At 38.4% G+C, this 20,814-nt stretch overlaps 1 protein-coding gene across 13 annotated transcripts in view; it reads left to right on the top strand.

The window, feature by feature from the left end:
* OSBPL6 (oxysterol binding protein like 6) overlaps positions 1-20,814 on the top strand; it is a 205,715-nt gene that overhangs the window by 167,859 nt on the left and 17,042 nt on the right. For 7 of the 13 annotated variants that reach the window (XM_074399417.1, XM_039470018.2, XM_074399415.1 and 4 more), the window contains 4 exons: positions 3,589-3,722; positions 4,513-4,536; positions 14,495-14,602; positions 16,289-16,426. In XM_074399417.1, coding sequence (XP_074255518.1) covers positions 3,589-3,722; positions 4,513-4,536; positions 14,495-14,602; positions 16,289-16,426 — 404 coding nt within the window. The remainder of the gene's footprint in view (positions 1-3,588; positions 3,723-4,512; positions 4,537-14,494; positions 14,603-16,288; positions 16,427-20,814) is intronic. The other 6 variants (XM_074399419.1, XM_039470019.2, XM_039470023.2 and 3 more) reach the window with 2 other exon arrangements.

The following is a 20,814-nucleotide window of genomic DNA, read 5'->3' as shown; positions in this document are numbered from 1 at the left end:
TTTAAATATATATACACACACACACACACACACACACACACATATATATATATATATAAAACCTGATTTTTAAATGAGCAAAGGATCTGAGTATATCTCCAAAGATGACATAAAGATGACCAATAAGTACATGAAAAGGTGATCATCATCACCAATCACTAGGGAAATACAAATCAAAACTACTATGTGCCACCACCTCACACCTGTTAGGATAGCTACTAAAGAGACGGGACAAGTGTTGGCAAGGGTGTGGAGAAAAGGAAACCTTTATACACTTGTTGGGAATATAAATTGGTGCAGCCATATACACTGGAAAACGGTACAGATATTCTTTAAAAAAATTAAAACTAGAGCTACCATATGTCCTAGCAGTCTCTCTTCTGGGCATATACCCACAGGAAATGAAATTTACAATACGGTGGTATTGTAAAGATATCTGCACTCACATGTTCATTGCAGCATTATTCACAATAGCCAAGATGTGGAAACCACCCAGGTATCTGTCAGTGGACAAATGGATACAGAAACTGTGGGTATACACATACACAATGGATTATTATTCGGCCTTTGAAAAGGAAGCGATCCTGCCAATTGCCATAGCATGGATGGGCCTGAAGGACATTATGCTAAGTGACATAAGCAAGCCTTAGCCAGGCATGGTGGCTCATGCCTATAGTCCCAGCACTTTGGGAGGCCGAGGAGAGCAGATTGCTTGAGGCCAAGAGTTTGAGAGCAGTCTGTCTAACATGGCAAAACCCATCTCTACTAAAATTACAAAAATTAGCAACAAAAGCCAAAATAGACAAATGGGACCTAATCAAACTCCACAGCTTCTGCACGGCAAAAGAAACAGTCATTAGAGTGAATCGGCAACCAACAGAATGGGAAAAAATTTTTGCAGTCTACCCATCTGACAAGGGGCTGATATCCAGAATTTACAAAGAACTAAAGGAGATCTACAAGAAAAAAACAAACAAGCCCATTCAAAAATGGGCAAAGGATATGAACAGATACTTTACAAAAGAAGACATACAGGAGGCCAACAAACATATGAAAAAATGCTCATCATCACTGGTCATCAGAGAAATGCAAATCAAAACCACATTGAGATACCATCTCACACCAGGTAGAATGGCGATCATTAAAAAATCGGGAAACAACAGATGCTGGAGAGGATGTGGAGAAATAGGAACACTTTTACACTGTCGGTGGGAATGTAAATTAATTCAACCATTGTGGAAGACAGTGTGGCGATTCCTCAAGGACCTAAAAATAGAAATCCCATTTGACCCAGCAATCCCATTACTGGGTATATATCCAAAGGATTATAAATCATTCTACTACAAGGACACGTGCACACGAATGTTCATTGCAGCACTGTTTACAATAGCAAAGACCTGGAACCAACCCAAATGCCCAAAGATGATAGACTGGATAGGGAAAATGTGGTACATATACACCATGGAATATTATGCAGCCATCAAAAACGATGAGTTCACGTCCTTTATAGGGACATGGATGAACCTGGAAACCATCATTCTCAGCAAACTGACACAAGAGCAGAAAATCAAACACCGTATATTCTCACTCATAGGCGGGTGTTGAACAATGAGAACACATGGACACAGGGAGGGGAGCACTACACACTGGGGTCCGTTGGGGGGAAATGGGGGAGGGGCGGGGGGGTGGGGAGGTGGGAAGAGATAGCATGGGGAGAAATGACAGATACAGGTGAGGGGACGGAAGGCAGCAAAGCACACTGCCATGTGTGTACCTATGCAACAATCTTGCATGTTCATCACATGTACCCCAAAACCTAAAATGCAATTAAAAAAAAAAAAAAAAAAAAAGCAAAAAAAAAAAAAAAAAAAAAAATTAGCCAGGCTGGTGGTGCATGCCTGTAATCCCAGCTGAGGCACACCAATGCTTGAACCCAGGAGGCAGAAGTTGCAATGAGTGGTTTGCGTCACTGCATTCCATCCTGGATGACTGGATGACTGAGACTCTGTCTCAGAAAAAGAAAAGAAAAGAAAAGAAAAAGCCAAACCCAGAAAAAAAATGGCATGATCTCACTTATATATGGAATATCTATTTTTTAAGTCAAATGTATAGAGAATAAAACAGTGGTTACCAGGGTGGTGGTAGAGGGGAGAGTTAGGTCAAAGGATACAAAGTAGCAAATATGTAGGACAGACAAGTGGAAAGACCTAATCTACAATGTGAGGATTATAGTTAAGAATGGTGTGTTATATTCAGGATTTTTGCTAAATGAATAGACAGTAGCTGTTCTTGCCACAGGGAGAGAAAAATGGATAAGATGATAGACATGTTAATTTGTTCCACCGTAGTAACTGTTTTACTGCATACATGTATTTTATGACATCATGTTGTATACCTTAAATATATACACAATACATTTTTTAAAGCTAACCATTTTGCCACTTATATGTATCTTATAACATCACACTATATACTTTAAATATATACACAATAAAACAAATTTTTAAGCCCCTATTGAAACTATATATTTTCAACAGATAGACAAGTTCTCTATGCTAGGCAAAGAAACAAAAGAACTTTTCCATGACTATTGCATGAACTTTTTTGAGAGAATTATTTTAAAATAGATGAAGAGCTTGCTTTTAGAGCTACCAGCAGGGTTAACATAATCCAGCTATCAAGTTATTACCTTTAAATTGATGACAACAGAATGTAGCACATAAATCAGTAGATCGTGAGTCCCTTGTGATCTTGCTATCTTCCCCCTGTAATTCAGTCACTGTATTTTATGCTAAAAATTTTCGCTTTCGTAAATACCTTTCTCAAATAAGGAAATACCTATTTTAGAAGACTTTGCGTATTATAAAAACTGTTATTATAAAAATAGATATTGAAAAGTCAACCTTTTTGTAGTTCGCAATTGAAGACTGCCTCAGATATTCATAATGCTAATTTGTTAGGTATGTAGGAAATGGGGAGGAGTGTTGTTTTTATTGTTGCTTTTAAATCAAAGCACTTTAACAGCAAGATATTCCTGACTGAGAAGGCAATGCAAGTGCTGTTCTTAAGGGCGTATCATTTCCTACCTCCAAGGGAACTAGTCACAATTTCTAGATCAGCTGTCTGTTTTATGTTGGCAGAACACATAAAATGCTTTTTTAGGGGGCATGCTTTTGGGAAATAGTTTTTGGATAGTTCTAAGTGATTTACGTAAGACTTTATGCTACACGGTACTGCTCAACTATGATAATCAAATATGGTAAGTAAACTTGTCCCCTTTTCCTTCTAGGGATTATAAATTAATTTCTAAATATTGATACTTTGCATTGATACTGATATTTTACATGCTACTTCCAAATTTTTGTTGGCCTGTCTGGTATAAAAAAACAAAATTTTCACCCTGATCAATTGCCATTGTATTATTTGTGTGGATAAAGATTCCTATTGAAGGCTGATTTTTTAATAAGACCATTACATAGTGTTTCAAGAAAATGTCCATTTGTGAGTGAAAGTCTGGAGAAGTTTATAATGTTGTGTATTCTTTCTGCACATGTCTGACAGTTGCTTCTCACTTTTCTCCCTACCCAGTGCATTCTCTTTTGAAGTCTGCATTTAATAGCATAGCTATAGAGAAGGAGAAGCTGAAGCAGATGGTTTCTGAGCAGGATCACAGTAAAGGCCACAGCACGCAGATGGCACGGCTCCGACAGTCACTGTCTCAGGTAGACAAGAATGTGGTTCGCATGTTACATGGCGCCCTCCCAACCCTGTAAGGCGAAAGACCAAAAGATGGAGGGCTGGCAGGGAGGCAGCTAGTCATGGGGATAGCACAGTTTGCAGAAATTTCCCCAAAACACTGCAGTGCAGTCAGTATTAGATTTTATTACTTTTCTTCCCCAAAATGTCAAGGTAAGAGTGAAAATAAACCAAACTTGGTTGTAAGCATTATAATGGTAATTTTGGCTAATTGAACACTTAATGCTTCTCTAAGGTCATTTATATGGTAGCCCCTGGTTTAAAAAAAAAAATCATGCATTTATATGATCTACACATCTGAAATGTATTCTAGGATATATTCAGTCCAATGATAAATATAAAAAAATGTACTAGATCTTCCACACCTAATGTTTTTTCCCACTTACAATATATCTTAATCTGTTAAAAATTACTGATTACTATCACCTGTTTTTCCTTTTCTGATTTGCACTCTCGAGGTTTTCTTTCTAAGTTATATTCCCTGAACTAGACTTTTGTATTTCAATATATATTATAGAGTTGATCTTATTAATACTAATCAAATCCTTGTGTATCTATATCAAAGTTGGAATTTCTGATAAAAATCCTTTAGAGCTATTCTTATGCTTTTTTCAAATGAGTAGATTTTTAGAAGTGTTTTCTTTAGTCTATAAATGCACTGACTTTAACTCGTTTAAGAATTCAATGTTGTTATGTGATTTGTGAGAACTTGGTGTTTATATAAAATATTGTTCACTTCCTGGTGCCTTGGATCAGAGTGAAGGAGCAAGCAAATCCTGGGTAAGTGGTTCTCTGTGTGGAGCAGATCCTGCTTGAACAGTTTCCCTCAGTCCCTAAAAAGTAAACTTACACCATGTCACCATGTTTTATGTCCCTCAACTGTCGGCGTATTTTCAATGTTAAGTTTCACGTCATGGCTGTTGTTATCTGGGCCACACTTTTTGTATTATCCATAAAACACTGTCAGCTGAGGGGCATATACTGCTTGCCAGTACAAAGCCAGCGGCCTCAGGAGCATGAGCGTGAAAAGCTGCTATGGTTCTGCCAGTCTGCAGGGGGCTTGATTCGTAAGAACATTTTAATGGCTTTCCCTGGACCCTTCTCCTGTCATAGATCGGTGGAACACTCAGTTGATGTTAATTGGTCTTCCAAATCATTATGCTGAAAGTATCCTGAATCAGAATGATCAAAATAATGGTCAAGTAAACTTTCAAATTTCATTAATTTATGTCATCTTATAAACACATAAAATACATTCTTGTCCCCCTAAATGTTGCAGTGGTTCCTTCAGATGTGTTTAATGTTGGAGGCTTAGAGATAGAAGACAAGCTTTGCTAAGAAAAACAAGAAAATGCATTTGTTTCTTGCTTGCCTGCTTGCTTGCTTGTATTTGCTTGTAGGTGAAACAGAATGGTAGAGATCTTGGGTCAGACTTCAGGTGAGATTAGAAATAATAATGAGAAATTTTACAACAGTTATTCATTTATTCATTCCCCTCTTCACTGTATTCCATTCAGGTGACTATATGCTAGGTATTATGCAAGTTACAGAACACCAAGGTAAAAGTAGCCCTGGCCTTGTTCCCAGGAAGCTTATGTTCTGATTCCTGAGATGAGCAGTGTTTACCCAGGAAACAGGGAAATGGAGCATGCTGTAGTACATTCAGAGCAGTACATGGTGGTGCAGATTTCCAGGGCTCTGCTTGCTGAGAGGAATGGGAGAGCCCTGAGCTAAGAGCAGAGCCATGGATCGGGCTTCTTGGAGGAATCAGGCCTTGAACTGGGCCTGAGTAGACAGCAGCGGCTCACAAGGAAGGGCCTGATGCTAATGTGATAAAAGTAAAGGAAAGCAAAATTTGATCTACTGTATTTCCTTGGAGTTAAAATATTTCCCTATCTTGTCAAAACATATATATTTGCATCTAAAGTTAGAGCCTCAATAAATTTTTGTTGAATTGTTATATATTTTTTTTTACCAACGATCTCCATTTTAGCCGTAAAAGATGTGAAAATAATTTGGAACTACTAAGTTTCAAATAGACCATTACACCCTACCCAATAGATAAGTCAGTGCTTGCAGTTGTGTGTTATCCCAGCGTTTTGGTGATGTTCACATTCCTATATGTGTTGCATCTCTGCTGGCCATCTATTTCTATCACCTCCAAGTGTGGACCCTCTTTTGGAAACCACAGCAGACTTTGCTTAAGATATTTAAGTTTACTGACAGTTCATTCCTTTCTAACAAATTGTTATTCATGGTTAGGCAATTGGAGAGGTGTCTGGTGAATGGCAAGGAGTTCATAGTGGAGGAAGTATGGTCTGAACAAGGAAGAATTACTCATAAGAGTAGCTGACTGGCCGGGCGCCATGGCTCATGCCTGTAATCCCAACACTTTGGGAGGCCAAGGCAGGCAGATCATGAGGTCAGGAGATCAAGACCATCCTGGCCAACATGGTGAAACCCCTTCTCTACTAAAAATACAAAAATTAGCCGGGCATCGTCACCCACACCTGTAGTCCCAGCTACTCAGGAGGCTGAGGCAGGAGAATCACTTGAACCCTGGAGAAGGAGGTTGCAGTGAGCCAAGATCATGCTACTGCACTCCAGCCTGGGTGACAGAGTGAGACTCCATCTCAAAAAAAAAAAAAAAGAGTGGCCGATTAAGTAGGCAAGAACCAGCTCATCAGGCACTACACAAAGGATTTTGGATTTACCTTATCAGTGATGGGAGGGCTTAAAAATTTTAGCTGATAAATAATAATGCCAAAAATTAGAAATATTACGGCATATTTGTGCATATTAGATTACTCTGGTCCAGTATGGAGGGTAGGTGGAATTGGGAGGCAAGACTAGTTGGACCGCTTCTTATGGTATTTGAGATAATTTGAGAATAGATTGTACATTTGAGATAATATTCCTAAACTGAGGAAGTGCCATGCTGGCATTGGTAGAGGAGGGAATACATTTCAAAGACACCCAGGAGGAAGAATCAGCATGACTTGGAGATCAGCTGAATGTTAGAGAGGGACAAGAACAGAGAGTCAAGAGAGTCCAGGGTTTTTACTTGGATAACTGGGTATGTGATAATTATTTTCCCCAAGATGGGACTATAAGAGGAGCTGGTTTGCTTTGGGTATATGGTGATGGATTTCTGTGGAGATTGAGGTGTCTGTGGGGCAATGAGATATTTAGATCTAGAGGTCAGAAAACGGGTCTAGGCTAGAGAGGAAGACGGATCCCCCTGCATATCAGGGAAGTTATAGATGTTGAGGAATTGCGTTGCAGTCAGAATAAAAGAGTCAGTGGTACTCCTGCTGCTATAGAGAACATTAACATTTGAAGGACAGGCCAAGTGGCCAGGCATGGTGGTTCATGCCTGTAATTCCAGCACTTTAGGAGGCTGAGACTGGTGATCACCTGAGGTCAAGAGTTCGAGACCAGTCTGGGCAACATAGCGAAACCCCATTTCTACAAAATACAAAAATTAGTTGGGCTTGATGGCACATGCCTGTAGTCCCAGCTACTCAGAAGGCTGAGGCACCAAGAATTGCTTGAACCCAAGAGGCAGAGATTGCAATGAGCTGAGATCACACCAGTGCACTCCAGCCTAGGCAACAGAGCAAGACTCTGTCTCAAAAATAAAATATAATAAAACTAAAGACAGGCCAAGAAAGAGAAGTCTTTGATGGAGACTCAGGGGAAGCAGCCAGAGGATTTAGAGGTGATGACCATTGAGACCAAGGGGAGTTTTAATAATCTCAAGAAGAAAAAGGTTAACAGAATCCAGTTTAGCAGCAACTAATGTATGGATTGACCATCAGCCCTGGAATTTGGCCGTCATCTCAGCATATTTATATCTTGAGAAAAAGGAGCCAGCAGATAAGGAAATAGGCCAGAAAGCAACTGTTCTTGTTGTCCCTTTTTTAATACAGCACTTAAGATTGAACAAGTGCTAATTAGCTTGAGTACATTGAGACCATAGTTTTTCGTGTTCTGAGTCAGTTTTTGAATTAGTATAACTTCAAGTTATAGTGTCATTTTAGGTAATCTAAAGACATGTTTGGTCTATATTCAAATGTCATCAGTTAAACTCCCAGATATTTTTCTGGGGTGCAGAAAAAAAGCCAGGTGTACCCCAGAGAGGGAAGGAGGAAGAAAGACAGAATTTAAATAACTTCTTTAGGCCAAGCATAGTGGCTTATACCTATAATCATAATTCTTTGGGAGGCAGAGGCAGGAGAATTGCTTGCACCCAGGAGTTGAAGATTACAGTGAGCCATGATAGCACCACTGCATTCCATCCTGGGCAACAGAGCAAGATCCTGTCTCTAAAGCAAACAAAAAAAACTTCTTTAAGTAGTCTAACATTTTTAAAGCTTATGTTTTATTTGACATAAGTCCTATTTGATAAATGTCTAATGATTAAAGTGCAGTACTTCAACAAGTATTTAAGTGTATCAAACTCAGCAAATTTTATCATCATTTTCGAAGGCACATAGCATATAAAATGTTTGAAATTAGCATTTTTTACAACATGCTCATCATAAATTGTTACCTGCCTTGAGCAAACAACATTTGCAAGGCTGGACAGTCTAATGAATTGCTCTTCTAAAGTAATATTACTTCCACAAGCCTGGCCAACATGATGAAAACCCGTGTCTACCAAAAATACAAAAAATTAGCTGGGTGTGGTGGTAGGCCCTTATAATCCCAGCTACTTGAGGTGGGAGAATTGCTTAAACCTAGGAGGCAAAGGTTACAGAGAGCCGAGATCATGCCACTGCACTCCAGCCTGAGCAGCAGAGCAAGGCTCTGTCTCAGAATAAATAAATAAATAAATAAGAAAGTAATATTACTTTCCCGATCTATATGTACACAAAATCATATATAATTCTATTATTTAACTCCCATAAACTTAAATAAACTTTCACACTTGAGAGGGAGCCTACATGTTGGACTCAAGCCTGTAGGACAGGACATTTTATGTGTCATCTATCCCTTATAAATGACTTTATTTTACATTAGCTATAATTTCATATCTTTTTGTTGTTGTTGTTCTTTGGAGGCAGAGTCATGCTCTATTGCCCTGTGTGGAGTGCAGCGGTGCGATCTCAGCTCACTGCAACCTCCGCCTCCCATGTTCAAGTGATTCTCCTTCAGCAGCTTTCCAACTAGTTGGGATTACAGGCATGTACCACCACACCCCACTAATTTTTTATATTTTTAGCAGAGATGGGATTTCACCATGTTGCCTTGTCTGGTCTCAAACTCCTGGCCTCAAGTAATCTGCCCACCTTGGCCTCCTGAAGTGCTGGGATTGCAGCCATGAATCACTGTGCCCAGCTTATGTCTTGTTTAATGCGGTACCCTGAACACCAAAATGAGATAGTCTGTAATAAGACTAAGGCAACCTCAGCACCCCAGATTACCATAATAATAAAAATCCAAGTCATCTTGAGCCTATCTTCAATATATTATACTTTATCACTGTTACTAGTTTGATTCTTGGCCCCAGAAACTGTACACAGCTTGTGTTAAATGCAGTGAGAGTTGGGCCTATATAAATGTGAATAACGGAATATGACCCATCTATTCCAGCTAGAGTCACCGTATTTTATTAAATCAAGATGCCATCAGTTGTTAGATGCATCATCATTTTTGTGCATTACTGAGAAAGGAAAAAAAAAACACTACTGTCAATTGAGCTGACACAGTGCTTCAGAGGTGGTGAATGTGGGGGAAAATGTGCATCTTAGAATCCACAAAATGTAGTAATTATGAGAACTGAAGCAAAAATTGGCTTAGCATACTATATAGTAGCATAATTTAAAATCCCAGTCATATCAGCCATCCTCCCTGTCTACATTTCACATACCCAAATAATTATTCTGTGATGAGATAAAAGTTGCAAGTGTATTTGTTTGTTCCTGAATTCCATAGTTCCCTGAGACATGGCCAAATTTATTGTACATGAAGATATTCTTTATAGAATCCTTTATATCTTCTATTAACTTTAAATTGTTGTCATTTTGAACATAATTTAGCAATATTTATTGACAGCCTTAAAACGTTTTTACCCTTTTACCCTGTAGGTCCATGGCTGACATGTCTATTAATGCTGAAATTTAAAAAACAATTATGCACATAAATATTCATGGTAGTATTATTTATACTAGTAAAAATCAGTAACAGCGTTAAGTATCCAGTAGTAGGGAATTCTTGCTAATGCAACTAATTATGTGTGTGAAAAGTTTGAAACATAAGATAACTGCTTATGTCCAAAGAATAAAGGGCAGATATGATATGTAAACTGTGCACCCATTAAACAATATGAAAAAATACAGAGGAAAAATCTCTAGAAAGAAATGGGCCAAACTACCAGCAGTCTGGTAGTAAGGTGAATTTTTTAAAAATTTGTCTATATTTTGCATTTTCCAAATATACCATAAGAGTATTTCTGTAACTGAAAAAACAAATGATTTTTAAGAGAGACCCAGGATTTGGTTTTTGACAGCTCTAGCTTTGACAGTTTCCATGCTCATTTTCTCATTCCTTTTGAACCAGTTTTATTTTTATCTAAAGAGTTTAAATTTATGATGATTTCATCTTGCCATATGTTTCATATCCTTCTCCAGCCATTAGGCTTCTATGTTTTTCTCCCAGAACCCACAATTCTGTTTAGTAAAATGTTTTTGCCAGAGTCTCACCCAGTCTAAGATAAATCTTCACCTAGGAATTACCTGCGAGGGTTGATGAATGGTAGTTAGTAGCTAAGGAGGTGGCAATTTAGGTAATTGATTCTGGCTCAAATCCTTAAGACAGTAAATTCTTTTTTATGTTGGAAAGGAATTGTGTGTTTCTTGGATCTATTAGACTTGAAACGTGCATAAGGGACATGAGGTGTGGGGAAAAGAGCATGCACTGTAGTTTTTAGTGCAGTTCAAGCTCAGTAAAGCAAGTGGTGAAAATATGCATAAAAGCTGCTGAATGGAGAATCTGTGCCCAGTTCCTGGCTTCAAGGTGCTTCCTCCCTGTTAGGTCCTGTATGCCACTAACAGCGGTGTTATTACTGACAAGTCTCCGTAGCTCTTCTTGCTCATTCACTGGCGTCCGGGGCTGGTCCTCTGTCTCCTTTTTCCTTCCTTATGCCACTGTTCACTCCTCTTGGGTACATTCCCTACATCATTTCTGCCACCTTCTAGGCCCTTTTCTGTTGTCACTAAGAGCATCATTTCCCTGACAATACTTGTTTCAAAGTTTCCATGATATTATTATAGAAACATGATACTGTTAGATAAAATAATTTTCAGGGCAGGAAGTAATAAATATAGACCTAAGCAACACCTGAGAGCACTACACCAGAAAGCTCACGGCACTTGGATGTAGCAAACTTCAAAAACAGCCTGTATGATCAAGGCAAAAGGAGGAGGATGCCCAGACAGGGGCTGTTGCATCCTCGGTCGGTCGACAGCTTACACTTTCCACCACTGGGGTTGCCAGAGTGGGAACAGTCTTGACTTCCATGCTTCCTGTGCTATGTAACAGCAACTGTTTTCTACCACTGCATAGATATTATTAATAAAATGATGTCTTTTAAACTTTTAGCTTTGAACTCAACATGCTTAACATCTGGCTTGAAAACATAGCAGCAGAGATGAGTTTTCTACTTTTGTCTCAATTCTAAAAGTGATCAAAATAAGAACTAACAATGCATCATTACGTACTTAAAATAGAACCAAACTGTTTTCTTGTGGCACAATGTTAATATTTTTGGCAGGAAAGTATAATTCCTTACCAGTAGTGGTAAGCTAAAGCAGATCTTTGGCTTTAAGTATTAGCCAACATTTAAAAAACAATAGTTTTGAAGTTTGAAAAAAAACATAAAAAAATTAAATGTAAAAACATTTAATAAAAATACTTCTATTTTTATTCATCTTAATAAGAAATACTTTTTTTTTTTTTTTTTTTTTTTTTTTTTTGGAGACAAAATCTCACAGTGTTGCCTGTGCTGGAGTGCAGTGGCACAATTTTGACTCACTGCAATCTCCACCTCCAGAGTTAAAGTGATTCTCCCACCTCAGCCTCCTGAGTAGCTGGGACTATAGGTGTGTGCCGCCTCACCTGGCTAATTTTTGTATTTTTAGTAGAGATGGAGTTTTACCGTGTTGGCCAGGCTGGTCTCAAACTCCTGACCTCAAGTGATCCATCTGAGATTACAGGGATGAGCCACCACACCCAGCCTTCAACTTAATAAGAAATATTAAGAAATACCTATAGGCAGGATCACATTTAATGAACATGAAATAATATTAGAGCTTAAGTAAGAATTTATTTTTTTAGAATATCCAGAGCAAGCTTTCCTTATAAATGCAAACTATCTTTAGCATTCCCACCTTTAAGGAAACCACTACTTATCCTTTCCCTTGAGTTTCTGTGGCATTATTTTGTTAACACACTTTAGAGTGGCAAGAGAACGTGTAGCTACCTTGGAGGAACCATTATTTGAGGTTTGTATAAAACCCTCAGGTCAAGATTGTGATTCTGGCCAGCCACGGAGGCTCCTACCTGTAATCTCAGCACTTTGGAAAGCTGAGGCCAGAGGATCACTTGAGGTAAGGAGTTCAAGACCAGTCTGGCCAACATGGTGAAACCTCATCTCTACTAAAAACACAAAAATTAGCCAGGTGTAATGGTGCACACCTGATACTTAGGATCCCAGATACTTAGGAGGCTCAGACATGAGAATCACTTGAACCCAGGAGGCCAAGGTTACAGTGAGCTAAGATCACGCCACTGTACTCCAGCCTGAGTGACAGAGCAAGTCTCTGTCTCAAAGCAAGCAATGACAAAAAAAAACAAAAAACAAAAAACAAAAAACAAACAAAAAAAAACTGATTCAGCAATTAAAACTATCAAATACCTTACCGTAAACCTCCCACTTAATATGACAGCAAAACGTAACTGGTTCCAAATATTTCAGTAACTAAGGCAACTTTGCATTTACTTGTAGGCAGAGGAACAACAAAGAATAAAATCAGCATTTTTTGTGGTCCTAACATACAGGACCAAAGGCCTATAGTACTCACAAAAGAAAAGAGTATTGCAGTGTTGTTGTTGTTTCTAATTCTAAGTGTTTGAGATTTTGCTCCAAGAAAAAAGATCCTGAGCACTTTTTCAGGATAAGAAGATGCTAGGAGGCTTCCTTTGAGGCACATGGTTTATTTACTAAGAATGTTATCACTTTTTTCTCCCTAAAACATTTCCGTTTTCTCAGATAGTCAGAGATGTATTTCCTCCTATCTCCAAACGTAATGACTGTAGCATCTGTATCCACCTTTAATCCATCAATACGACAGCCCTCCAGATCAAGTATATGATTTGACATATTTTACACACTGGTTCTAACAGCTTCAAATAAAAGCCAAAAGCTGCAAGTGTTAGTTCTGTCCTCAAAAAGCAAAAGCTGGGTTGAGGGAAGGGAAGACATGGGACCAGGATGGAGAGAGGAGAGGAGAGGCTATTCTGTACTCCATGCTCAAGGTGTAAGCACTCCTCAGTGCAGGCAAAGAGTTTAGCTACTTTGTATTTACCCTGGGTATTTTAATAGGTTCAGCATTGTAATTATGAGATTATATTTGTATATGTTTTGGTTTACTATAGTCATTGGCTCTGAACGAAGCAGGATGGCCATCCCTGGAGCAGATACCCTCTTTACTAGGCACCGACATTTATATCTTTACATCTTCTAATTGCTGATTTTAACTGGAAGGAAAAGAAGGCAATTTTTTCACTGGGCCTTGTCTTCTCACAGGTGTTTAACTTGAGGCTTGGTATAATTCTAGTTAGCTACATCTGTACTCTACAAATGGAACATGTTTCCATGTAACAGTGGGATGGATGTTTGTTCCCAGAGGATTCACTATACCTTTGTCCACAGGGTCCTTGTGGGGATACCATGCTTATTACAAGAAGAAAACTTCTCTTCTTGTAATAAATGCAGTTGCTCCACATACTAAATTGTGTTGTAGCAAGTAGTGTTTTGCTGATGCTAACTCAAAGCATGTTGGAGGTAGTGTCATGTAGAGAACTTAGAGTTGGTGTACTTTTCAGTGTTATGTTCTTTATTATGGTTGTCAATGTCTACACTGTTCAGTGAAGACATCTTTTTGTTTGCACTTAAGTTAGTTCTGCAGCACTGTCAAATGTATTAATTATGTGCTTCTGGAAAATCAAAATACAGACATTTTCTTTAAACAGACTAAAATATAATTCTATAAACCAAAGCAAGTTCATTCCATTTCTAACTAATTTTTAAGATAACTACCCAGCTTTGAAACAACTCCCACCCTCAGAAACTAAAAATGTGAAAGAATTTTCAATGAAAACAATATTTTTCATCACAGGCTGTAAAAAGTAATATATATGTAGTGGTAAATTGGGCTTAAGTTTATGGGCCTCACTCTGAGGGAAAGAAAATTTCATGAATGACTTTTATGAAATCTATTAACTCTTTCAGCCCACTAACCTGAAAAGTAGCAATCTTATATTACAAAAAATTCATACCTTAATTTTGAGCCATGTATTTCCTTCTTGCTGGTAGGGTCTGGCTCATGATGGTTTCAAAAGTTAGAGCTAAGAACATCACAGACATTACTGTCTAACTTGTACCTGTATACTTTTTCTGTTTTATGCTTGCTTATTATTTTTAAATTACATGTTTGGTTTTTGTTATTTTAAGGCACTCAATCAGAATGCTGAACTAAGGAGTCGGTTGAACAGAATACATTCAGAGTCCATTATTTGTGATCAGGTTGTCAGTGTAAATATTATTCCTAGCCCTGATGAGGTAAGACTCATTGTAAGTAGATGCAGAGTACCTATTTTTTGCATCTAAATTTACTGCATATTTTTGTTTATTTATATCCAGTTCTTTCACTGTTAATAAGGTTCCTTCCATGAATATTTGTGTTCCTGACAGTTCAATGTTCTTTGAAGTAAAAGATATATAAGAGCTTGACGTCATTTATTCCTGGTGATCAGTGTCTTATTTTTATTTATTCCTATGTTCACCTGATCCCACTGAATATTTGATTTATATATCTAATCCAACTTTTAAATTTTCAGTGTCTGTCTCATTCATCATTAGAAATGTTCAGTAGTATCAAATGGCCAGTGAAATGTTGGGAGGAAAAAAAAACCTTTTTAGCTGAGAATTTGCTAAGTAAAAGTGTAAGGTTTGTTTCAAAAGCCCTGTCTAAGGAAAGAAGTCACCTGACCTTGTTAAGATAATACTAATGGTGCCGCTACAGCTACTGCTGCTGCTGCTAATTAATAGCTGACACGTGTCAAGTGAATGAATGCTTACTATGTGCTAGTTATTGTGTTAACGACTTTGCATTTGTTATCTCATTTGACACCCTCAACAACACTCTGTGTTAGATGGTATTATTATTCTATTTTTCAGACTGAAGAAATGTTAAGAGAATAGGAGAACATTCAGTATTTGGGCTAAACTTAAGTATATAATTCTGCTTATGACTCTTCATAAAATTATTCTATAGCATGAGAACTTAACACTTTTCAACAGTAATGTTAGAGCCTTATATACAGTTATGATATATGTAACAAAATGAGAGGTTTAACTGATATAAAGGTTATGTTTGTACCAAAAACGTACATTTTACTAGAAATCTGTAGGTACAAGGGTTCTAACTTCTTAGGAAACATTATTCCAAGACAACTTCTTCGACTTAAGTTTTCCACCCTAAATACCTGTTCACCTCCATGGGCCCCATGTTCTCACACTTATATTCACTCAACTGCCCAGAAAATTTGTCATTCTTGAATTTGATAATAGTTGGAATCTTCTTTTCAACCTGAAATGTGTAATATATATATATATATATAAAATCATTAGACATATATATAGTCATTAGACATATATATATATATGTCTCTTACATAATTTTTTGATTGAAACTCAAATAGCTTCCCTGAAAACTATCACTTATTGAATAAAAGTATAATTTGAAATAAGGTATAATATTTCAGTCATGTGTTTTATTGATTAAAATTCATGATCAAATTGGAAAGTGACATATATAGTCTGTCTCAAAAATTGGTTTTATAGATTGTTTTCTTAGCATGTCTCTAGTAGTTTCTACAAATGTCTCTTTATATTTAATCTACTGCTAGAATATGACAGACCTAAGAGTCAGAGAATGAACTTTTCTCTATAATCAATTCAAGATATTCCTAGCAGTTTAACCTGTAAAATTCCTCTTAGTATCAATCAACCAAAGATTTAAAATCAAGGCACAGTACTAACACCTTTCAGCTATTCCTTTTGGGGGCTTTAGACACATTGGAAGGACACTTATACAGTGGTCATTACTGAATTGCAAGTGAAAATTACTTGTGGTTGCCACTTTTTAACACACAGTATTAAAGAGTAGAAATATGGTTAATTCGAAGGAATAGCCACTCTCACAGGGGGAAAAGCAATTATACTTTATTATTCTGTCTTCTGCAGGCTGGTGAGCAAATCCATGTCAGTCTCCCCCTGTCACAGCAAGTAGCCAATGAGAGCCGCCTCTCTATGTCAGAGTCTGTTTCTGAGTTCTTTGATGCCCAAGAGGTGCTTCTCTCTGCAAGTTCATCAGAGAATGAGGTATGTATGCCTCCTTGACTTGTCAGCCTCAGCTGCTTGTGACTGAGTTTGGGTTAAAGAAAATAAAACTGTGGAACTTTTTGGTGATTATTTTCATTTGTTTGTTTGTTTACATGATAGTAAGATGCCTAAATTGTAGCAAAGCCAAAGGCACACAAACGATATTAGTTCCCAGTTACTGAGCACTTAAGATTTCTAAGCATCAAGAATTTAAACTTAATGAATTAAGGGAAATAATCAACATTTATTCGGAGTGTCTTCTAGGATTCATATTTCAGGGTAACCAAAGAGTTTATGACAGAGCTCTTTATGGAAGGAGACTAGCTCATAAATATTGAAAGAATGGGAAAATTAGGAAAGCCCCTAATATGCGTACACAGGCACATACGTATTAGATATTTTTACTAGGGACATGAATTTGAGCTTAGAAGGATAATGTATAGCACGTAGCTAGTTGGGTAATTATGGTTTTTGGAGGCTAACCAATGACTCTCGTAAAAGCTGAATTAGATTGCTCTTTTTGCTTATGATTCTTGCCAAGGTCTTAGAAACAGGGAACCTCTTCCTTGGTCAGGTTGCAGAAATTATTTTACTACAATGTAGTCAACTTTTTTTTGGCATGAGGAAAGCAGCCAAAACTGTTTTCCACACAGCTGACTAGGAATTTTGTCATTTGGGATTGCAAATCTGTATTGCATTTTTACAAAAAAGAAATGAAATCATTGCTAAACATTATTTCCTTATGCATAGAAAACAGATTGGAAGGAAACATCCTGACAATTAGTAGTAGTTGTTTTTGGATGTTTGAAATTATGAGTGATTTTAGAAACAAAGGCAAAGTGGAAAAGAGAAAGCAATAATGAATACATATCGTTTTTATCATGGGAGAAAAGTAAAATCAAATTCTTAGATACTGAATTTGTCAGCATACCAAGGCATGCACCTGCCTCTCAGATCCTGAGGCATGCATTAATAAGTTCACAGAGACTCCCATTCACGGGCTGGAATGCTAATTTAATGATTTGTGATGGTAACTGATGCGTACTCTCAGATGTACAGAATAATCATCCTTCCTGATTAGTGCCTCTTTTCCTGTAGGCAAATATGCATGGCAAGCCTAATTCTAGTCAGAGATTACCTGGTGAGCAAGGGAAATGAGTAATCTTAAGGCGAGGAGGACCAGAATATTAGAGCTCCGTACTCTTTCTCCATCATAGGGATACTCTGCCACAAGGACTTGGTGTTTGTGTCTGATGGCCTGCACCCCCAGGGACCACCATGCTGTGGATAATGCTACCAGAATTTCCTTTTCTGACTCTGCCTTGCTGAGCTCCCATTGCTAACTCATCCTTCATCCTTCTTTTTGTTGTTGTTGTTTTGTTTTGTTTTGTTTTTGAGATGGAGTTTCACTCTTGTTGCCCAGGCTAGAGTGCAATGGCGCAATCTCAGCACCACAACCTCCACCTCCTGAGTTCAAGCGGTTCTCCTGCCTCAGCCTCCCGAGTAGCTGGGATTACAGGCATGCACCACCACGCCTGTCTAATTTTGTATTTTTAGTAGATACGGGGTTTCTCCATGTTGGTCAGGCTGGTCTCAAACTTCCAACCTCAGGTGATCCGCCCACCTCAGCCTCCCAAAGTGCTGGGATTACAGGCATGAGCCACCACACCCGGCCCCTACATCCTTCTTTAGCCGGGTTACAGTCAGACTTGACTACATTATCTTAGCTCTGACCTATCATCTGATGACTTCCTAGCTTATCACTCTAAGATCTATTTCCAAGTACCTGGAGCACACTGAGCTGGGTCCCCAGGTACTGCTTGCCCTGGACACTTGGTAAATAGAAACGAAGAGGATGTGAAGCAGTTTATTGCATGAGTCCAAGCAAGATGATGGTACCACCCTTGGAGAGGTGAGGGGTAGGGGAGTGAATGTAGTGGCAGAGAGCAGGATGAGAAGGCGGAGGGTGGGGGCGCAGGGAGATGAGACATTCACTGTGAGGCAGCATGAGTGTATCAGACCTCTCAGTGGAGTTACCTGTCAGGCATTTGAATATTTAAGTCTAAAGCTCAAAGACAGAACCATTTGGGAGAGAGTTAGCTCAGGATCTACATAGCCAGGTACCTGTTGGACACCGACACCTGGTGCTCACAGAACTTCTAATTCAGCGTGTCCCAAAAGAGTTCATCAACAAGCCCCTTCCACACACACACCCCCACCACTCCCTCTGGGGTATAGCCCCAGTCTGCCCATACCTCTCATATTGCCTATCTAAGTGCCCTTCTACCCAACTGTTCACACCAAATGCCTGAAGATTTTCCTTCACTCCTTCTTTCTCTTTACTACCACCTGCCTTGATTCACTCAGGCTCTGTAGCTTCCATCATCTAAATACTCTCAGATCTGTACATTTTCCTGCAGTTCCACTGCCACTACTCCAATTCACTTCCCATCTGCTTCCCACCTAGATCACCCTATCAGTCTCATAACTTTTCCAGTCTGTCATCTTGCTGCCTCCCATTATATATATATGTAATATATATATATGTATATATGTAATATATATATAATATATCTATATTTCTCTTACGTATTTTTTGATTAGCTTCCTTGAAAACTATCATTTATTGAATAAAAGTATAATTTGAAATAAGATTCAATATTTCAGTCATGTGTTCTATTGGTTAAAATTCATGATCCAATTGGAAAGTGACATATATAGTCTCTCTCAAAAATTGGTTTTATAGATTGTTTTCTTAGCATGTCTCTAGTAGTTGCTACAAATATCTCCTTATGTTTAATGTACCGTTAGAGTATGACAGGCCTAAGAATAAGAGAATGAGCTTTTCTCTGTAATGAATTCGGGGTACTCATAGCCACTTAACCTGTTAAATTCCTCTTAGTTTCAATCAACCAAAGACTTAAAATGAAGGCATAGTACCAACACCTTTCAGCTTTTCCTTTTGGGGTCTTTAGACACATTGGAAGGAAACCTATACAGTGGTTATCCCTGAATTGCAAGTGAAAATTACTTTCTGTCACTGAGGCTGGAGTGCAATGGTACAATCACAGTTCAATGCAGAGTCCTCCCACCTCAACCTCCTGAAGTAGCTGAAACCGTAGGCATGCACCACCATGCCCAGCTAATTATTTTATTTTTTTGTAAAGATGGGGGCTCCCTGTATTTCCTGGTCTGGCCTCAAACTCCTGGTTCAAGCAGTCATCCTCCCTCCACCTCCCAAAGTGTTGAGATTACAGGCATGAGCCACCATGCCTGGCCTTCCTCTTCAATTTCTAATTGCTCCCAAACTAATATATCATAGAAATGATCTGATATCACTGGTGTAATATATCACAGAAATGATCTGATATCACTACAGTAATAGCGGGCCTTGAGTAAGATGTATACGTGTCATAAGTGTGCAGTAACTAAGGCTGGGCTGTCTTGCTGTGGTCCATTCACGCTACCCTATACAAAGAGCCAAGGTGCAAACACTATTATAATAAAGTGTTTGTGCAGACACTATTATAATAAAGCAGTTTGTCTTCTGCCCCATGGTTGAGAAGTCCTGGAACCAAATATTTCACTTTACAAACTTAGAGATTCAAAAGAGTTCAGAAAATATGTTTTTTTCTTTTTTTTTTTTCTTTTTTTTCTTTTTTATTTTTTATTTTTTCCCGAGACGGAGTTTCGCTCTTATTACCCAGGCTGGAGTGCAATGGCGCGATCTCGGCTCACCGCAACCTCCGCCTCCTGGGTTCAGGCAATTCTCCTGCCTCAGCCTCCTGAGTAGCTGGGATTACAGGCACGCACCACTATGCCCAGCTAATTTTTTGTATTTTTAGTAGAGACGGGGTTTCACCATGTTGACCAGGATGGTCTCGATTTCTTGACCGTGTGATCCACCCGCCTCGGCCTCCCAAAGTGCTGGGATTACAGGCTTGAGCCACCGCGCCCGGCCTAGAAAATATGTTTTTTTCTAAACGTGACCAGGCATGTAGCATTGCAAAAACAAGTTTAAAAGCAAAGGCAAGTAGATTATTGTGGAAGTAAGAAAAACATTTTCTGAAAGAGCAGAGGATTCATTCAGTAAAGCACATTGGTAAGTAACATATAAAGAGGATTTTTCCCTCAGTCATGGAAAATGTTAATGTAAGACAGTTAATGCCCAGATGTTTCTCAGAATAATCATAATAAACATTTCTTTTTTTGCTCAGTTAGCAGATGTTTATTGAAGACCCGCTCTGGGCTCACCAGAACTGTTTAAGTGCAGAGGACACAGTGGTTAAATCTCTGCCTTCATGAAATTTATATTCTAGTGGGGCAGACACACAACAAACAAATGAAATATAAGAAAAAAATAAGAAAGAGGGATATAAAACGTCAGA

Source organism: Saimiri boliviensis, chromosome 5 (assembly GCF_048565385.1).
Source record: "Saimiri boliviensis isolate mSaiBol1 chromosome 5, mSaiBol1.pri, whole genome shotgun sequence".
NCBI classification, from domain to species: domain Eukaryota; kingdom Metazoa; phylum Chordata; class Mammalia; order Primates; family Cebidae; genus Saimiri; species Saimiri boliviensis.
Note: the sequence above shows the minus strand (reverse complement) of the source record. Positions and strands in the feature narration are given on the sequence as shown.